At 40.1% G+C, this 21128-nt stretch overlaps 1 protein-coding gene across 16 annotated transcripts in view; it reads left to right on the top strand.

Moving 5' to 3' along the window:
- The window catches only part of SLC4A7 (solute carrier family 4 member 7), a 154083-nt gene that overhangs the window by 83452 nt on the left and 49503 nt on the right, over positions 1 to 21128 (top strand). For 3 of the 16 annotated variants that reach the window (XM_056520037.1, XM_056520033.1, XM_056520035.1), the window contains exons 3-9: positions 3222 to 3365; positions 5238 to 5376; positions 6933 to 7093; positions 8673 to 8861; positions 14733 to 15050; positions 18226 to 18341; positions 20539 to 20601. In XM_056520037.1, the coding sequence (XP_056376012.1) occupies positions 3222 to 3365; positions 5238 to 5376; positions 6933 to 7093; positions 8673 to 8861; positions 14733 to 15050; positions 18226 to 18341; positions 20539 to 20601 (1130 nt within the window). The remainder of the gene's footprint in view (positions 1 to 3221; positions 3366 to 5237; positions 5377 to 6932; positions 7094 to 8672; positions 8862 to 14732; positions 15051 to 18225; positions 18342 to 20538; positions 20602 to 21128) is intronic. The other 13 variants (XM_056520034.1, XM_056520038.1, XM_056520041.1 and 10 more) reach the window with 9 other exon arrangements.

Genomic DNA, 21128 nt, shown 5'->3' with positions numbered 1-21128 from the left:
GTGATACATAACCAGTGTGCCTACAGCTGTTGCAAAACTAAAACTCTCAGCATGTACAGTCTGTCAGCGCATGCTGGGAGTTTTAGTTTTGCAACAGCTGGAGGTCCCCCCCAATGTGAATGTACAGGGTACACTCACATGGGCGGAGGATTACAGTAGGTATTGGGCTGCAAGTTTGAGCTGCAGCAAATTTTCTGCAACAGCTCAAACTGCCAGCGATAAACTACTGTGAACCCCCGCCCGTGCGACTGTACCCTAAAAACACTACACTACACTAACACAAAAAATAAAATAAAAAGTAAAAAACACTACGTATACACATACCCCTATACAACCCCCCTCCCCTCCCCAATAAAAATGAAAAACATCTGGTACGCCATGGTTTCCAAAACGGAGCCTCCAGCTGTTGCAAAACAACAACTCCCAGTATTGTCGGACAGCCGTTGACTGTCCAGGCATGCATGGAGTTTTGCAACAGCTGGAGGCCCCCTGTTTGGGAATCACTGGCGTAGAATACCCCTATGTCCACCCCTATGCAATCCCTAATTTAGGCCTCAAATGCGCATGGCGCTCTCACTTTGGAGCCCTGTCGTATTTCAAGGCAACAGTTAAGGGTCACATATGGGGTATCGCTGTACTCGGGAGAAATTGGGCTTCAAATTTTGGGGGGTATTTTCTGCTTTTACCCTTTTTAAAAATGTAAAGTTTTTGGGAAAAGAAGCATTTTAGGTAAAATTTTTTATTTTTTTTTACATATGCAAAAGTCGTGAAACGCCTGTGGGGTATTAAGGTTCACTTAACCCCTTGTTACGTTCCCCGAGGGGTCTAGTTTCCAAAATGGTATGCCATGTGGGTATTTTTTGCGGTCCTGGCACCATAGGGGCTTCCTAAATGCGGCATGCCCCCAGAGCAAAATTTCCTTCAAAAAAGCCAAATGTGACTCCTTCTCTTCTGAGACCTGTAGTGCGCCAGCAGAGCACTTTTCACCCCCATATGGGGTGTTTTCTGAATCGGGAGAAATTGGGCTTCAAATTTTGGGGTGTATTTTCTGCTATTACCCTTTTTAAAAATGTAAAACTTTAGGGAAACCAAGCATTTTAGGTAAAAATTTTTTTTTTTTTTTTACATATGCAAAAGTCGTGAATCACCTGTGGGGTATTAAGGTTCACATTACCCCTTGTTACGTTCCCTGAGGGGTCTAGTTTCCAAAATGGTATGCCATGTGGGTTTTTTTGCAGTTCTGGCACCATAGGGGCTTCCTAAAGGTGACATGCCCCCCAAAAACCATTTGACGCTCCTTCCCTTCTGAGCCCTCTACTGCGCCCGCCGAACAATTAACATAGAAATATGAGGTATGTCCTTACTCGAGAGTAATTGGGTTTCAAATACAAGTAAAAATTTTCTCCTTTTTACCCCTTGCAAAAATTCAAAAATTGGGTCTACAAGAACAAGCGAGTGTAAAAAATGAAGATTGTGTATTTTCTCCTTCACTTTGCTGCTATTCCTGTGAAACACCTAAAGGGTTAAAACGCTTACTGAATGTCATTTTGAATACTTTCGGGGGTGCAGTTTTTATAATGGGGTAATTTATGGGGTATTTCTAATATGAAGACCCTTCAAATCCACTTCAAACCTGAACTGGTCCCTGAAAAAAAGCGAGTTTCAAAATTTTGTGAAAAATTGGAAAATTGCTGCGGAACTTTGAAGCCCTCTGGTGTCTTCCAAAAGTAAAAACTCATCAATTTTATGATGCAAACATAAAGTAGACATATTGTATATGTGAATAAAAAAAAAAATTATTTTGAATATCCATTTTCCTTACAATCAGAGAGCTTCAAAGTTAGAAAAATGCAAAATTTTCAAATTTTTCATCAAATTTTGGGATTTTTCACCAAGAAAGGATGCAAGTTACCACAAAATTTTACCACTACGTTAAAGTAGAATATGTCACGAAAAAACAATCTCGGAATCAGAATGATAACTAAAAGCATTCCAGAGTTATTAATGTTTAAAGTGACAGTGGTCAGAATTGCAAAAAATGGGTGAAAAAGGGCTCAGTCCTTAAGGGGTTAAGGGATTAATGTAATTACTCTCTAGTCTTTAGCTTTTCAGGATCACTGAGATCATTGACCTATGCTAACAAGTGGAATATTCCTGAAAGGGTAAAGGCCTGTTTACACTACGCCATCATGTTCTTTCTGACCTCTGCTTACACTTTATGAAGCAACAAATCTGAATAAGGTGCTTGAAAACAAGTTAGTAGAATGAATAGACCTTGCTCCTCATGACAACCCAGGTATCCTGTTTTTGTAAACACCAAAGCACATCTACCTAAATAATACAATAACCCTCTTGAGGAATAAGTGGTATACTTCTCATGTATGTGTAGATGATGTGCATGTCAATGGATGGACAATTCAGTTCTCTAGGAGAGCTACTTTGATTTCACTGCTGAAGAAGTTTTTTTCCTCCTGGAGGAAAACTAATAGATTCTTGTCCCCAGGTAGCATTAGCTATTTAAGAACTGTCACCAGTGAACAATAGTTTCATGTGTGATTGCACAGGAAATGGTTATAGATGTTTATATTTGAAAATTAAGAAAAGAATGGCTTTTTAGATTTCGAGTTTCTGTCTTGATGGAGACCTTCTCCGTAGCCTCTTCTCATTTGTATTATTAGCTTTTTTTTTATTTCCACATATGTCTTAAAGAAATTCTGCAAAGCAAAGATTGATGTATTGAAGTACAACAATGACTATAATCACCTAGGTGTTGACATAATGGCAACCATAGGCCTGTTTACTTAATCTATAGCCGGCCATGTGGTCTGTGGTTGGTTTATTAATAGCCCTTAACATCCCTCTTTTGAAAGGGCAATTGCATCAGTTACTTTGTGTATGAAGTTGTAGGGAGAAGCAACACCCAGGAACATATTTGTATTTAGATTGGGTACTGGACAGTGAAAAAAAATCTATTTCCTGTTAATGCTTTATTGGCTGATCCTATTACACTGAGTGAATGCAATCTTTTGCCCCATGACTACTGATTTTATTTTGCTTCTTTTCACTTGTAAGAATCTCCAATAAGAATGGCTTCATAAATGTAACTGATATAGATATAGATATATTATTAGTGTTTGTTTGTATAGTGTGTATGTATGTAAAAAAAAAAATTTAAGGCTGAAGCATTACATATATTCTAATGTCGTCTTCTTATCATCTAGGTCACAGAGCAGTTTATATTGGAGTTCATGTACCTCTAGGCAGACAGAGCCGTAGGCGCCATAGACATCGTGGCCACCGACATCATCGGAGAAGAAGAGAAAAAGAAAATGACAAAGATGATGGCCGGGAGTCTCCAAACCATGGTAAACAGTTGATTTCTAAATTAATCTAAATTACCCTTTAGCCTTGTTTTCCTGTGATGTTAAAGAGTTAACTCTCTCAGAAAATAATGGCTTATGGCACGGACTGTCACCAATCTTAGGAATGAAGTGGCTATAGTGCTGCCTTACTGTTGTCTCTTCTTCCAACTTTTTCCTCCACAGTTATGCTCCTGACTACTGACAGTGCTGGGAATGGCAGTATAGCCACATTCTGTTTTAACTCTGCTTATTATGACCAGAAATGTGAAGGACTACTGGAAACAGATATAGATATAGATATAGATTTAGATATAGATAGATAGATATAGATAGAGATATATATATATATATATATATATATATATATATATATATATTTATATTATTTTGTATAGATTATATAAATATAAATCTAATAACCTAAATACCCTAGTACATATTTTTAGTTATACAGGTTTACTGGTGTATTACTTCATCAATGAATGTTGTGCACCAAAGCCACAATATTTTAGTGTGCTATCAAATATAACTATTTGCAGGTTGCGATGAGACCTGTGCCCTAATGACCCATTCTATCTGTTCAGTGATGATTTACTGCATGTCAGTGCTATGTAAAGCAGCAAGGAGAGGCTGTTTTTCTTCTACCCTTTTTGTTCTCGAATGTGAAACCTGTTGGAAATTCCACATTTTTACTTGTACATTTTGTAACAAAGTTTAGAAGACAGAAACCAGCATTCAGCAATTCTGCATAACGTGCACTAGGGGTGTAAGAAAAAAATATTTTTGAATCGATCTTTTAAGTGATGTGGAATTCGTATCTCTCGACGCTTGGGACATGTGAATGGCAGGGTGAATTTTTCCGTCTAGTGCAAGCAGGGCCGGACCGGACAAGCGCGACGGCGCTCTGGGTGTATGGAGCGGGCTCCTGAATTGTGCCTGCTCCGTACTCCGCAGCCCCCGGCTGATTTCAGTACCCGGGGCCAGCATGCGGCGCTCAGCAGTCTGTATGGAGCGGGCTCCAGACTCCTGCCCACTCCATACTCTGCAGCCCCCAGCTGTTTTCAGTAGCCGGGGGCCGTTGCTAAAAGCCAGCATTTAACCCTTTAGATCGCCGCTGTCAAGGCTGACAGCGGCGTCTAAAGGGACCTGTGAATGCTCCCTAGTGGGCTAGTGGAGTGGATAAACACCCGCCCCCCCAACCCCGCTGTTCCATGCATGAGTCCTGTTGATCAGAAAAGAGCTTGTAAATGGAACCTGCTGGGCATTGTACAGTTGTCTTGGCAACTACCACCCAAAGTGATCTGCATCCCTCCGCACTGGCAGGAGGAGACTTTAAGGCCCTTTTACACTTGCCAATTATTGGGCAAATGAGCACTTCTACAAATGCTTGTTCTTGATATTACACAAAAGCACCAGCCATGAGCCAATGAACTAGAAAATGTTTATTCGGCAGCTGATCACATCTTTTGTGCGGCAATAAAATGATCAGCTGCACATCTCCCTGTGTAAACGGGATGTGCGGCCAATAGTTATGAATTTTAAATGACTGATAAATCAAGGCGTTTAGTTGTGGCACTGCAACATGTAAACACAGCCTTAACAGCCTTTTTTTTTATTATGCTAATGATGTAAACTGTTTTATAAAAAAAAAATTTTACAGCAATTTTGCCCCTGTGCTGTGTGAAAGTGATCTTAGAATGTAACATTTCAAAAGGTGACCGTTTTTTTGGGTGGTTGAGGCCCACAACAATACCCCGGTCATAAAAGTGTTAAGTATATCTTACAAAAAAATGTGGAAGAGTTCCTTTTTTTATGTCAGGACTTCATCTGTAATTCTATTCTAAGCTGCCACCTTTTTGCTTTGACCTTGTGCAGACACCCCATCCCAACGTGTTCAGTTTATTCTGGGCACTGAGGATGATGATGAAGAACACATCCCACATGACCTCTTTACAGAAATGGATGAGCTATGCTTTCGGGGTGGAGAGGAATGTGAATGGAAGGAGACTGCAAGGTGAGGGGCCTCTATTTTTCCTACTTTTTACTTTACAATTAAATGGAGGTCAGGAGTGTTCTAAATCGCCTTCCTGTTGAACAATATAAAAAATAATTATTATTTTATTAACATGAGGCATTACAATCTGCTCTGTAAGGTAAATAGTTTTCTACTTCTGGACATGTTGTATCTTGCATTTTCCTAACACCTGGAGATGCACATGTTGTCTGATGTCTACATGGAAGACATTCTTCTAAAGGTTTGCATGCTCCCATATAATGTAGCAGCAAAAAGGCATGCCATGATTCCCTCCACTCTATAAATAGGCTGCACTGAAAACAATCTGCAGAAACACTGCTAGTATAATGTAACCTAACATAGAGCTAAATGTATACAATTACGGAAAATGTTAAATAATAGCAGACCTGAATGGTTGGAAGAAAAAGGTTTTATTCTGTTTAAGGCCATATAGGATGGAGTTGTCCTAGAAAGCTGGTAATGAGTGGTGACAGGGCAGTATATAAGTAGCATGACCTTTTGTAACTTGACCTCTCATCGTATACTCAGAGGAGAGGCGGCTTTCAGTTCTTTACATATTACAAGGTTAACTGGCTATATGTAGGGACAGAGTGCTGCTGAACTCCTTGCCCTACTGTAGGACTATTCAAACAGAATGGAACAATCTTCATCTCACCTCTGTAATGTAGACACATGGATCAGCACTTGGGCCATAAACCTTCTTTTGCTGTAGGAAGACTAGTGCCGTACTCCTGTGGCGTTTGTGACTGCTAACCTGTCTGATATCCCAACCGTCAGACTGTCTGATATTTATAGCTCTCCTTTGCTTTCCTTCGCTGGAAGTCCGACACAACATGCTTTATAAAGGTCCATTCAGATCTGTGTTTTTCTTGTATTTTTTTTTTTTTCAGAAATTTCCAGTAACTAAAATTTCCAAGCCAAAGAGGTCTTTGAGCTCTCTAGGTTTATGATCTGGTATGTGATTGGCACACACAAGACTACATGCTTATAGAAGACCAGACCCCCACCCAGCTTCAGAACAATTTTGGTCAGCTGACCAGAGCAATATTTCCATAGTGTTTCTATTGAGTCCCTTGGCCAATATGGGTTGTATAAAGGCTTTATGGTATCCTTATACCCTACAAACATAGTTTGTGTATGAATACTGGGTATTACTGTGCTGTAAGCATATGCTTGTCATTTGTGCTGCAAAATGTATAGAGCAATCTACAAATACACTTACACCATAGTACATGGTTGTGAAACACATTGGATTATATAAGGCTAATGTGGAGGTTTATCAAAACCTGTCTAGAGGAAAAGTTGCTGAGTTCCCATAGCAACCAATCAGATTGTTTCTCTCATTTTTGAAAAGGCCTCTGAAAAGTGAAAGAAGCAATCTGATTGGTTGCTATGGGCAACTCAGAAACTTTTCCTCTGGACAGGTTTTAATAAATCTCCCCCAATGTTTATAGTATTGGTCAATGTTCTTCATCAGTTTCCAGTTTTCTTTCATGCACTATTTTTATTAATTTTTTTTCTTCTCTTTGGAAAAGGTGGCTTAAGTTTGAAGAGGATGTTGAAGATGGCGGAGACAGGTGGAGTAAACCGTATGTGGCCACACTCTCTCTACATAGCCTATTTGAGCTGCGAAGCTGCATACTCAATGGCACAGTGATGCTGGACATGAGAGCCAGTACTATCGAGGAAATTGCAGGTACATCTCTACTAAAATTGGACACCTACAGATCCCATGTATTTAATGCAAAGCCACAGAACAGGTCTTGTCTGTTCTCATGATCAGTAGGGGTGCCAGCAGTTTTGTATCTCTTCTCTTTTCTTATACTATGCCAGAATGCACTGCATGTTTTTCTCTTAGAGATCAATAATTTTTAATGCCCACACTCCCCTACTTCCTTTTTGAGAGGCAGAAAGCAATGCAATGGATACATTTGCCTGTTTATCCAAGCTAAATGCACAATGAAACTTGACTCATTACATTTACTGTACAAAGCTCTTATACAAATATACTTTTTTTTTTTCTTCTTCTCCCCCTCTCTCTCCCACCCTTAAATCTTTGTATTCATTAGGAAAGCCTAGTATTATGAACATTGCAATGCCTCAAGCATGTGAAACTAATAAACTCTGTGAAAGTACACCATGCCTTACATTTTAGTTCTTGAACACGTAACATTCTGTGTGGACCAGCAGATTCTTAGGCACTTTCCTGTAATAAAATCTGCACAAATAATTATTAAAACTATTAAGCAAATGTTTGCAGCACCCAATATAAAGGCTTGTTGTTTTATCGCTGGCTTTGTAGAACTCTGCTGTTAATACATGAACAAATGAATAGTATACCAATAACAAGTGTTCTTTTTATTATGTCATGTTCTATTATAATTTCTTTATGGCATGGCAGACATAAACTGGGTCTCACTGAACCAGACAGTGACCCTTGCCTGGTCCTGCCATTTATGTGACAATTGACTAGCACTGTTGTTTTAGAAGAAGGAAAAATCTCTGAAAGTGGACATATGTGAAAAGGTTGTCCTGATGAGACATCTGCATTAACCTATTAGTGACTGCTGGAAGGATGAGCAACTGCCCATAGCTTCCCCCACGAATTAATTGGAGTGTTAGGGGTTTCAGATGAGCACCAGTATCACCAGCTATTATTTTCATTGGGCTATACCTTTAATTGTTTGTTTCTGGGATTAGTCATAGTGATAAATCCATCATATATATGCGTTGCTGTTGTATAATACGTTGGTGTTCAATAAATATAGGGAAGTTAAACTTGCAAAGAGGAAATAATAATTTACATTTATTCCTCTAGTATAAACTTGGGTAATGACTTCATTGTTCTTTTAGGGTGTGTTAGGTGTTTGCTGTGTTACTCAGTTTGTGAATTTGCACCTGTCTATCTGTTGACTTAAAAGCCAACTTCATTCTTTAAATGGAAAGTTCACTGTATGTTCCTCAACTGAAAACCCTATATATTGTTCTTTTAAGACCTAGATTTTCTAGTATTTTCATTAATGTCCTATCCTTGGCTTCTATTGAAGTAACAGATATCTATATAATAGCCTATGCTGCATTAACCTCTCTCGCTCTCTGCTTCCAGCACTGTTCACTGTGTATATAGGCACCGTGGCTCTGACAAACAAATCATCAAATTTAAATTGACTGGAAAACTCCTATAAATTCTTGATTTGGGTGTATTATGATTTTTGTGGCATCTAAATTTCTCACTTGCTTTTTCCCAATTATAAATGTTAATCCTTTCTCCACAGATATGGTACTGGATAACATGACTGCATCAGGTCAGCTGGATGACTCCATGAGGGAGTTGGTCAGAGAAGCTCTCCTGAGAAGGCATCACCACCAGAACGAGAAGAAGTTGAGTAACCGTATTCCCCTGGTGCGGTCCTTCGCTGACATAGGCAAGAAACATTCTGATCCTCACTTGCTTGAACGAAACGGTGAGATAAGTTGTCGCAAGCAGCTTATTCTAACCTAATTCGCTATTTCTTTCCTCTCGTAAAGCAGCAGCCCTTAAATTTAGCTTGAATCCTAATCTGCGCAGTTGCTTGCAAAATTAACAGTCTACAGGCGCTGTCACTTTTCTATCTGTTGTATGGGAAACAAATTCAGAATGGGAACTTTTCTGCCCAAAGCAGTTGGATAATGATACTCTGTGGTTTATAATCAAGATTCTGCCTTACTTACATCATTCATTTGCTACTGCTTTACTTTTCCCTTGGCTTTTATCTTCTGTTCAGTTGTTTAATGCATTTTCTTCTTAAAGGAAAACTGCCAGAATAGTCACCCATACAAACCAGTGGTAGTTCGGTTAACGCTGAGAAAAGCGATCCTTACAATGCCTGGATCCGTTGCTCCATTCGTCTGATGACCCCTTTTTTCTGAATATGCAAATTAGTAGTAAGTGGCACGGGCGGGGTTGCAATCCAGCTTTCGGGCAGTGTGACGTAAGCGCTGTTTCTTCGGCTCTTGGCCCAGTTAATTATTTCACTGCCTCCCTCTGTCTCTCCCCCTTCTCCCCGCTCTGCAATCATATTTACTGCGCATGGGCAGATTCCTGGCTACACATGGAAGCAGCATCAGAGCGGCTTCATAACAGGCTTCATAACCGCGCCGAGGCCGCTTGTGGGTGTAGCCAGGAAGCTGTAAACGCGATAACAGAGCGGGGAGAAGGGGGAGAGGCAGAGGGGGGGGGGGGAGTGAATAATGATTATCCGGGCTGAGAGCTGAAGAAACAGCTGACGTGACAGTGCCCGAAAGCTGGCACTTACTGCTAATTTGCATATTCAGAAAGAAGGAGATATCAGACGAATGGAGCAACGGATCCAGGCATTGTAAGAATAGTTTTCCTAGCATCACCCGCACTACCAGGCAGTACCACTGGTTTGTGCGGGTGACTATTCTGACAGTTTTTTCTTTTAAAATGTTTTTACTAAATGTGAGTTTGTTTTTTGTTTTTTTTTCCTTTTTCCATTTGTCATCAGTGATTCAGCACTTATCAGTGATATGTCTGGTTTAGCAGGTTACCATGCATGACTGTCATTTTAAAGTGGAGAAGATTACACAAATGCTTCACATTATTATTTTTTTGTAATTCAGACACATAAGTTACTGTTGTACATTTCACCTGGCCATAGACCTTATTTGTTTATGGCATGTTAGTTTTATGACCTTTGGTTCGTACAGTTGCAAGTTTACTCCGAATCCCTTCAATCATTTGCAACAAGGGACTTATGAGATACAGGGTTAATTTTTCTTAAATATCACTTCTCTAACCAGGAAGGTTGAAAAGTGTTCTAATTTATAGCATCACAATAACCACCAATGTCCATATATACCAAAAACTTTAGATTTTTAATTGGCAACGCAAACCAGATTTTTACTTTGTCTGGACAGATTATTGTGACTTAGTAACATAATTCATAGTTGAAAAAGGACAAGTGTAAATAAAGTTAAGCTTATATACCTATTAGGGATCGACCGATTATCGGTATGGCCGATATTCACGATTATGGGGATTATCGGTGTCGCCAATTATCTTGACAACCATCCAGCCCCCCCCCCCCCCCCCCCCCGACCCACCGCACCGCGTCGCACCCCCCACCGTGATGCTGGGCGGTATACCGGTCGGGCCCCTCCCCCACCCTCCGAGTCAATAAAAAAAAATTAAACTTACCCGTAATGGGGGTGGTCCGGGCCATCCATCGTTCCTGTAGCGTCCGGGGGCGTTCCGGGTGAACCGGTCCGGGCTGTCCTTCTTCTCCGGCGGTCATACTAGTAGCTGCATAGACGCCGCTACGCCGTGACGTCAGGTGTGTCGCTGCGCAGTGTGTCACTGCGCAGAGGCATCTATGCAGCGTACTAGGCCGGAGCCTGCCCGGAGTGGAGAAGATGACCGCCGGAGAAGGACAGCCCGGACCGGTTCACCCTCCACCCGGAATGCCGCTGGACACTACAGGAAGGATGGATGGCCCGGACCACCCTGACAGGTAGGGGGAGATAAGTGGGGGGTGGTGGTGGTGGCGGCCTATGGCCCCGCAAAGCCACTGCAGTGCATTGATTTAAAGCGCCCGCTTTAAATCAATGATCTGCAGCGGTGTCGAGGGGGGATAAATAGCCGATAACTTATACCGGAATATCTGTATAAGTTATTGGCTATCGGCCCTAACCTCCACCGATTATCGGTATCGGCCCTAAAAAACGATATCGGTCGATCCCTAATACCTATTGTGTCCCTACTAGAGATGAGCGAAGTTACAGCGATTCGATTCGTCACGAACTTCTCAGCTCTGCAAATGCTGACTTAAGCCTGCATAAATGAATTCAGCTTTCAGGTGCTCCGGTGGGCAGGAAAAGGTGGATACAGTCCTAGGAGAGAGTCTCCAGCCCACCGGAGCACCTGAAAGCTGAGCTAATTTATGCAAGATAAAGTCAGCAACTGCCGAGCTGAGAAGTGCGTGACTAATCAAATCACTGTAACTTCGCTCATCTCTAGTCCCTACTGTGTTGATCCAGAGGAAGGCAATAAACCCCTAATGAGGCTGATCTTAATTGCCCATACTAGGTGAAAAATTCCATCCGAACTCAAAATATCAGCATAAAGCTCTGGTTTAATGTTTTTTTCCTTTTGAATCTAGTATTTATAACCTGTAATATTATTCTCCAGAACTGTTTGGAGTTCATCATGACCACTTCCTCTGGCAGTGGTTCCATAGTCACACTGCTCTTACAGTAAGGTATCCACGTCTGTGACTTATTGCCATCGGATCCCTTTAACCCATTTCTGCCCTATGACATATAGTTACTTCATGGGCAGGAATATGTTAAATCCAAATGATGCACAATTACATAATTTCGAGTTACTGGTCTTTGAAGCGGACACTGGAGCTGCTCTTGTTTCAGAGACAGTGAGAAATGGCTGCTATAAGCAGCCAGGACTCTCCTCTAATGCTGGTAGTTACAATAACCCTTTAGATCCCATGCTAAAAGTTTATTCTCGGATCAAAAGGGTAAAATATCTGGTGCCAGTGGGCTCAGGGTAGCTGATCAGGACCACCGTGGGGAAATCCTGGGTTCTTGATCAGTAGGGATGACAGCAGGAGGTCACTTATCCTCCTTCGTGCTGTCAATGGATGCCTCAGGAGTTATAGTCAACCTCCTTTGCCTCACAAATAATTTTTTCTACAAAATCTATGGTGAAGCCATAAAATGAATTTCACTGCAAAGTACAATTGGTCCAGCATAAAACATGCTCCCATATGGGGGCATAATTTTCTTCATGTTTAAAGAACCAATTCAGATTAAAAAAAATCTGGCTCAGTGATCAGCAGATTTCAGCAGGTCTGGATTTTGTTACATCCAGCAATCAGTTATTAACGCTTTTAGGGTACCTGTGTCTTGGCATTCGTTTTTTAATCCCCCCCCCCCCCCCCCCCAATTATACTTCATGACAGCAGTGAAGTCATGTGCTGCTGTAGAGTAGCCAACTTTTCAGCTACAATACATTGTGGGAACGTACCCTTAATATGATAACATATGATATTATTTTTTTTATCTGCTTGAAGGGGTCCTCCGGGGGAACTAGACCCATAGCCCATTCTTTCACTCTCACCAACCAATTTTATTTATTTTTTTTTTTATCTAAATATCACTCATTAGCTATATAGAGCAGTTTCCCTTCTTTCAGTTGTCCCTTACATGCCGGGAGTGAGAGAAAGACGTTATCAGAGCCACCTTGTCTTTGTTCAAATCCCCCACTACCCCTTAAGTAGCCCCCACTCTCCTGGAAGGCAAACACTACGTGGTTTCTGTCTTGTCTAGGGGTCTGGCTTTACATGGATGTGCGATACTTGTCTATTGGCCCTGAGCAGTGATGAGTCAATGAGCAGATCTGCTTTTTTACCAGTCAATGAGCAGAAATGTGGATCCGATAAAATATTTCAAAATTATGATAGAAAAAACATGGGTCAAGAGAATACCAGAACTTTATTTCTAAAAGTCCTATTTTTTGCAAATGGTACTCTAAGTGAAGAGTTATCCACTTTACTTTGGGAATGTACTGTCATTTTCTAGCCAAATCTTTGTTCCAATGGGTTCTTAATGTTAGTGTTATGTTATACCATACAGCGAATCCATTGGTCCAACACTAAATCAGGGGATGGGGAGACCACATGTCCAGTTGTCTTGTCTTTATCATATACTCCCTAAGTGTATTTCTATGGATATTTCTGTAACACGTGAAGTTATCCAGCTTCCATCTTAGAATTTCAATGTGATGCAACAGATCAAGCCGAGGTCTGTTGCCCATGAACTAAAGTTTAATGTGATTGCTTTTTTGTATCCAATATTCTAGTTTAAATAAAATATAATTTAATGTTGAACACAAGTTCCTTGTACTTTGAAAGTAGTAGATGTGATACTTTAATCCTTTCCTTGTACATTGTAGTTTACTCATCGAGTCTTATAATTGTCTGAGGAAAACATTGCTTTGTTGCATATAAACCAATTAGAATTCAGCTTTAATTCTTCAAGACTAAAGATGAAACCTGGACTCTGCTTGGTTGCCATAGTGAAACTGCTCTGAGACCATTTTGATACTTGAAGGGCCCCTGTCACCAGTTTTGTTTTTTGGTTTTTCTCCCCGTGGGCAGCTTAAAATGCAGGTTGGATGATTTACTCTCTGATAGACTGCAGCCTTTCAGAGACATCATAGTTTTAAAATTCTGCCTGGTCCCAAGTAACTAGTCACAGGGGTCAGTCCCCGTGGCGGCTCTCAGTTCTGCAATTGTTGAGTGACACGTCCCTTCATATCTGTGTATAGGGAAAGGAATGTGTCAGTCAGTACTTGTTAGGCAGGGAGCACCTGCGATGACCTACCCCCAGAGATTAAAAATTCGGTCAGGTCCCAGGAAACTAAACTATGATTTCTCTAAAATGCCTGAGTAAATCATAGTGTACCAGGATCATGCTGCCTGCACCAGTTTTATGGTGCCTGCAGTTAGGACAGCATAAAGCTGGTGACAGGGTCCTTTCAAGGCTTAATAATGTACTTACCAAAACAATAAGCTAACGAGTATGGCACTACTATGGTCACATACCAATATCAACACCTAATCAAAGACCAGAGTGGAAGATTTAGAAAGAAAAGTATAACTTTATTGAAAATCACATATTAAAACACATAAAAAACATATAAAGAATGGCAAAATGGTGGCACAGGAGAACAAAGGGAGGAAGAGAGGAACTGTTGTATCCAGGATGGGCGTGCATAAAAGATACTATATATAACATATAAATGGTAAGTATATAATAGATGCTGGCCAGGTATGAAAAATAATTAACCACATGGGGAAGTATATAGATACATGGCAAACAGACAGAAAAATGCACATGTACAAGTAAAAGCATGTAACACAGAAAGCAATTTACAATGAGCATGCACCTAATCTGGATGCCTCCACCCCGAACGTATGTTTTCGCACACTGCTTCGCCCTGACGAATTTATATGTTATATATAGTATCTTTTATGCACGCCCATCCTGGATACAACCGTTCCTCTCATTCTCCCTTTGGTCTCCTGTGCCACCATTTTGCCATTCTTCATGTTTTTTCTGCTTTTATATGTGATTTTCAATAAAGTTATACTTGTCTTTCTAAATTTTCCACTCTGCTTAATAATGTACGTCTATTCTGAAAATAAATATTGTTTGACGTTTAACATGAACTTGCCAGTGTTCAAATAAGGAAATTCTGTAACCGAGAGAGCAAACACCTTTTTTTTTTTCTCTTCCCTTCTCTTGTTTTACCTCAGGGGAAGGCCTTTCAGCCTCCCGTAACTCTTTGCGAGCAGAATCTCGCCTTTCTCTTCTCCTCAATTATCTTCTTCCTCCCTCGAGAGTCGGAACTCCAGCTGGCTCCAGGCAAACCACCCCTGTGCCAACCCCGCAAAACACACCTCCTTCCAGCCCTAAATTCAGTCGGCTGGAGTCTTCAAGTTCTCAGCAGATTGAGCAGTGGGTCCCAGAGGCACAGCTTATTACTGCAGATGTTATCCCCACTGTAATAGTTCATCCACCAGAAGACGATGGTGAAAACAGTGATGTCTCCGTCATAAAGAATGAAGAACATGGTGATATGGCAACTATTGTTCCTCTACCTGTGTGGTGCACCTTGCTGCTGAAATTCTCTCACTGGAATGCGTTTAATCACATTGCTTTAGCATATATCATTGGCTTCATTTGTCCATTTATTAGGTTGCTTCAATGTGCATGAATTTTATATTCTTCTGCAGTGCATAATATGATCAAATTCTGATCTCGAAGCAGTTTAGCTTATTCCATTAGAAGCATGCCTGTGACTTTAGTCAGCTCAGATACGGTGACCTCTAAAGCAGGAGATGCTGAGTAATTTATTTATGTAGCAATAGTACCTATGGTACGCCCAAGAAATGAATAGGAAGAGAAGTCATAAAAGAAGGCGGTTTCTAAACTTACATGTAAACTACACTGACAACTAGGACTTCCCATTGTAAGTATTTATTAGGAAATTCCTTAGTGGCAAAATGATGATCTAAGCAATTATTACATCCTGCAAGTGACACTTGTAGATTGCTACACTGTTTCCTGTTGGTGTTTTCGGGTGAAGTACAGCCTCATGAACAATAATTGTTCAACTGGAACGATTTCTCCTGAGTCTAAATAGTGTTACATACTTGTTACAGTGCCTCCTAGTGTTCTGCTCATTTCATTACAGAACATAAATCTAATATGTCCAGCTCTTATCTAGTGCAATAATTCTTATTGGCTGGACTGAACAAGAATTACTCCTTTGCCTGTGCATAAATGGGTCTGGGAAATAGGACTGAGTGTGTGTGACCACCAATACTGGGTAGACATTCTAAGAAAAAAAATAAAACCCCACCAGGGGGCACCATAGTAAGTATGTAATGGTAATATATTGTGCCTGAACTAACAAAGATTTGTAATATTTTATCATTGGACATCCTGTTTAAAACTAGAGTTTATAATGTGAATTTTTACTAGAAATCATGTCTGAACTGAGTGATGTTCTCCTGGCATTATAGGATATCTGCTGGAATTTGTGTGGGGCATTGTATGCCCTAGTTCAGGTTTGCATTGGGTAATAACAGACTACGTCATCCATTCTCTTTCAGTCCCTTCTAGTTATATGTATGCTGTACACTCTATTTCTCCACCCGACCGGTGCCCCATAGTGTTTTTCTCTTAGCACTGTGGACACTATATCTTGGGTAAGGCAATTTACATAAAGTAGTTAATTAGTCTCCCATATGGAGTGCATAGGGAAGAGATCATTGCAATGGGGATTTATGTCTATAGGGTGTGAGAATTTCATTGTCCAGCTGCAGTTTTTATCGGTCATGTTACAGACAGCGTCTGTGTAATAAGACATAAGCCCTATCCTTATAGATACTGTGATAATGTGCCAGTGCTGTATTGAGAACATGCCATAGGCTTTTAAACTTCACTGGATGTCTATAGACATGATGGGGCTAGGGACAGACATCTCTTGAGTTAGCTTATGTACACAAGGATAAATATACTCTATGTGGAGCTATGGATGGTATTGTATGGGGATATTCTTCAGGCTTGCAGTTTGTTTCCATGTTGGCCTTGCCAGACATGTTTAGCTCTTGCACATGTTTGCCATCTAAGAATCTGTCATAGCTTGTTAACTTAGAAAAGCTTGGAATCTTGGCTAAAGCATTGAATGGCCCATATGGGCTGTAGAGTGTCTGCCTCAATATTGACCTTGAGTAGCCTGATGGTTACTCTTGATGTTCATCTGATACAGGTATTACATTCTCATATATGATGCCACAGTATGATATATATATATTGGCCAATGTTGGAATGTGTGTGGTTTTTCTGCTTGTTATCCTAACCACATTGCATTTGTGTGGAGATGTCACCGGGCTGTCGTCACAGGGCATGCAGCTGCTATGCTGTAGGTAGTATGTGCTCCTCTCAAGTCATGCTCAGGAATGCTGCTAGGTCTAGATGCGGAACACACAGAACCAGTCTATGAACATACCTACACTATTTCCTAATATTACTCAGTATACAATGTATGTTCCTTGACAAATGATCTATATATACACCTTACACTACGGGGCAAGGAAAAGGAAGCTATGCTTTTATGGACCTGATCCTCCTTTTGAATCTCCTATCACTGGGTCATCATAAAGCATTTGTCTACTTGAGAGGACCACTTGTTATAAAGGCAAAGACAGCACTTGCTTCTGGTTTTTCACAGTGAAATGCATGCATCTGTCCATTACTGTGCAGTGTTATATCTCAAATTCATGTGTGCAACTAGCAAACCAGGGCAGTGACTGTGCAGGAGCATAACAAGACTTATACTATGTTGTAGAAAGAAAACCCTTTTATATATTTATGCAGCGTATCGCCATTGTCTTGACTCAGTAGTCCAGAATCAGATAAATACCTGCTAGGGACACTCTCTCCTAGATTAGACTGGATGTTTGGATAATACTTGGTATTGAAGGAGGTTTATAAGATCTGTTGTGTATCTATGTGCAAACAATAAGCAAAGGGAGATGCTGGCACCATTACAACTGGTGGCTACAATTGTTTCCAAAGTGCCATTTAGAAGCCCTACTCCACTTCTGCTATAGGGAAGTAGGTCTCATTCCTCACCTAGGGATGGGAAATATCTGTCCATCTTTTTTATCAGCACTCAGGTTCCTAAACAATGCAGTTATATACTATAAATTGGTCAGCTTCTTATAGCCATTACTTACCTTCATGGTATATGAACAAATAACTTGGTCCTCATGTTTTCAGAGATGCTTATCTGCCTCCCATTGGAAGTTTGAGACAGGGGTAGATTTTTAAGGAAGACTGTTCTTTGTATGTCATTGTAGGTTATAAACCTTTGATCCCTAGGATGTGCTGTATTTTGTCTGATCGCTTCAAAAGACCATTTTATTTAAAATAGAAGAGGACATTAGGTCTGGCCATTGTAGTGTAGTAGACCCCTCCTGGTCTTGTGTCTTATTATTTTGTGAAAGTGTGAGTGCTAATACCAATGTTTTTGAGTTAACTAGTATGAGCATACAAACTGCCAAGCTAACTGCTAGAAACAATCTGAAAATATTCACTTCATTTTTGACTATGCATATCACTACTAATAACCAGTCTTTAATACATATATAACATTCTAAAAGATCACCCGACCAACTTCCTCCACAAATGGGGACAGACAATATAAACCCCTTTCTAATATTATGTGTTTGTCCTTAGGGCTTCTATCTTCACCACAGTCAACACCAGCAAATTTAGATCTTAGCAAATCATCTGAGCTGAAACGGAACGGAAATGGGGGCAGTCAGGAGAACAGCACTGTGGACTTTAGCAAGGTATGGTTTCTTTGTCATTATATATCTGGTAATAATGGGGGGAGATTTATCAAAGCGGTCTATTTCCCACATCAATATAGACCAACCTACAGTGTGTAAGGTCGGTCTATTGTGCGCTTAATTTATCAAAAGTTGCACGGCTCTTGATAGATTCTGCACACAGACTTCAGGATCTATGGTTTAGACTGTATTTAAACCTGCTTCAGTATGGTCTGACATTTCAGCGTACTTTCGGCCAATGCGACTTTTTGCCAAAAAGTCGCTATTGATAGATTCAGCACCAATGCATTTTTCCATCTAAAATAGACTAGAATGCATCATGTTCTGAAAATCCTTTAAAGCAAAAGTCGTGAAAAAGTCACACGTATTTAGACTGCGACTTTCTGTGTGACAATTTTAGACTGGGAAAAAAAAAGTCTAAATCCTTTGATAAATCTCCCCCAATATGTCCATGCTAGTAGCTTCCAGCTTGGGAATGATTATAAATCACAGATCGAGGGATGGCATCTCCTATGAACTGACCAGAACATTTCAGCTATTAAGGCTATGTGCACATATTATATTCAGATACTCATTTTGGTCAGCATTTTTATTCCATCCGGAAGTGGCAGTAACAGAAGTGGAAATTTGCACCCTTTTTCTGTGTTTTGGACCACTTTTGGTTTTGGTAAAAATATTTACCAAAGTGAGGACCAGATACAGACTAAAATACTATTTGTGAATGCTGCCTGACAAGGACACTTATAGGCCTGACAATGCTTCAAGAGTAAGCGGTATATACATAAAACACCAGTGTAATGTATACCAATGGTACTATGAAGAATAAGATAATGGTGACCTTTCATGTTGTCAAAAACAAATTACCGTATTTATCGGCATATAGCACACATTTTTTAAACAAAATTTTTAAGCTAAAAGTTGATCTAAGTGTTATACACTGATAAACTCTTTCTGGCCCCGCAGAAACTGCTGCGGTTCAATGATTTAAGGCAGCCGCTTTAAATCCTTTAACTGCAGATGCTTCTGCGGGGCCAGAGTCACACAGCCAGATTCCCATGTCACTCCCCATCCCTGGCTTTCATATTTACCTGTTGGCATGCTCCTGCAGCCTCCGGCGGCATCCTGCGCACTGCATACTGACGAGTGACGTCCTCAACACGACGTCACTCGTCAGTGCGCAATGACAGCGCAGGACACTGCCGGAACCTGCAGGAGCGTGCCCACAGGTTAATATGAAAGCCAGGGAAGGGGAGGGGCTCTGGCCCCGCAGAAGCCGCTGGAGTTGCATGATTTAAAGCGACTGCTTCAAATCTTTAAACAGCAGCGACTTCTGCTGGGGCCAGAAAGAGTTTATCGGAGTATACATGCATTTACATGCACCTTTTATTTCAACAAGGATATTTGGGTAAAAAACTTTTTTTTTTAACCCAAATTTCCTTTAATAGGCCGATGCTTGTTATACCCTGATAAATATGGTATTTATGCTCACTTTTCAGTTAACATCTAGAATAAAGCTTCATAAAAAGCTAAACAATTTGGTAAATTGTGTATGGAGTAGCACTAGGAAACGCTGTGGTCACACTGTTTTCAGGTGAATATATTACACAGAAATACATATACCATGTAACTGTGTGTGTCAAGCCAGCTTGTTACATTTTATCGGTCCTGGTGATTTATTAGAGGTCACTTGTATTCAATCTAAGGGTAACCAAGTTAAAAAAAAAAAAAAAAAAAGTGCTCCCAACCGTACCCTAAATGTTGCATAGGCCTGACATTGGTGTGGGTGTAACTATGCGGGTCTGTTCCTTGAAATCCTGTTTGTGGCACAATATGCTGTGAAAAACAAATGGTACATAGTTAGTACGGTTGAAAAAAGACATACGTCCATCAAGTTCAACCAGGGAATTGAAGGGTAGAGGTGTGAAAAAGTAAATTCACAACCTATTGGCATTTAATGTACTGTCCTCTTGACCCTGTGTAGTCTTGGATTATGAGCTAATATGATGTATTACCACTAGGTTGTCTTTAGATAATACTTTTAGCATTAGAAGCTTAATTTCAGTTGCATGTGATAAATATTTTCTGTTTATGGGTTGGATGACCGTATTGTCATTGAGCTGACAATACACTTTAATAATAGTGTTGATTTTATTTATTTTTTTGCTTGGCCCTTTTTTTTTTCTTCCCCATCCGCAAGCAGAATTATGACTCCTGGCACTGTAATTGTGGCACGTTTGTAATGGGACGCAAGAGGTCTGGTGTAAGTTGCTGCAGATAACCATGTCGGTGATATAGTCTACAGTGCAAATCATGTCACATTGTCTGCTGGTGAAGATTCATTTGTGCCGTAGTCCCTGTTATTATACACATATGACCCATTCATTACGTTTTTTTTTTGTTTTTATATTTTTAATAGCTTTAATCTATAAAGTCAATTTCTTTAGCCACATTTTTTGTGGCAAAGATATCAATATTAGTATGCATATTGTGTATAATACCAAAGCTGTGTTTTATTTATTAAATATCATTAATTTCAGTATTTAATTTCATAGTAAGTCTATTTTTCCATATGTGATCAGTGAGTAAGTCTGTCACTGTATTATCTTTTTAGTTCTATTCTAATTTGCCCAATAAAAATGTAGTATTTTTGTCCAGAAATATTTCTAATTAGCAGTGTAACTTTATTTTAATAAATTAATAACCTTCACTTAAAAACTTCTAAAATGCTTGAAAAGACTTACGGTTGACAGATTTGCCCCCTATGGAAATTCATTACCACCTCAGATT

This window comes from Hyla sarda, chromosome 5 (genome assembly GCF_029499605.1).
Source record: "Hyla sarda isolate aHylSar1 chromosome 5, aHylSar1.hap1, whole genome shotgun sequence".
Classification (NCBI taxonomy): domain Eukaryota; kingdom Metazoa; phylum Chordata; class Amphibia; order Anura; family Hylidae; genus Hyla; species Hyla sarda.
Note: the sequence above shows the minus strand (reverse complement) of the source record. Positions and strands in the feature narration are given on the sequence as shown.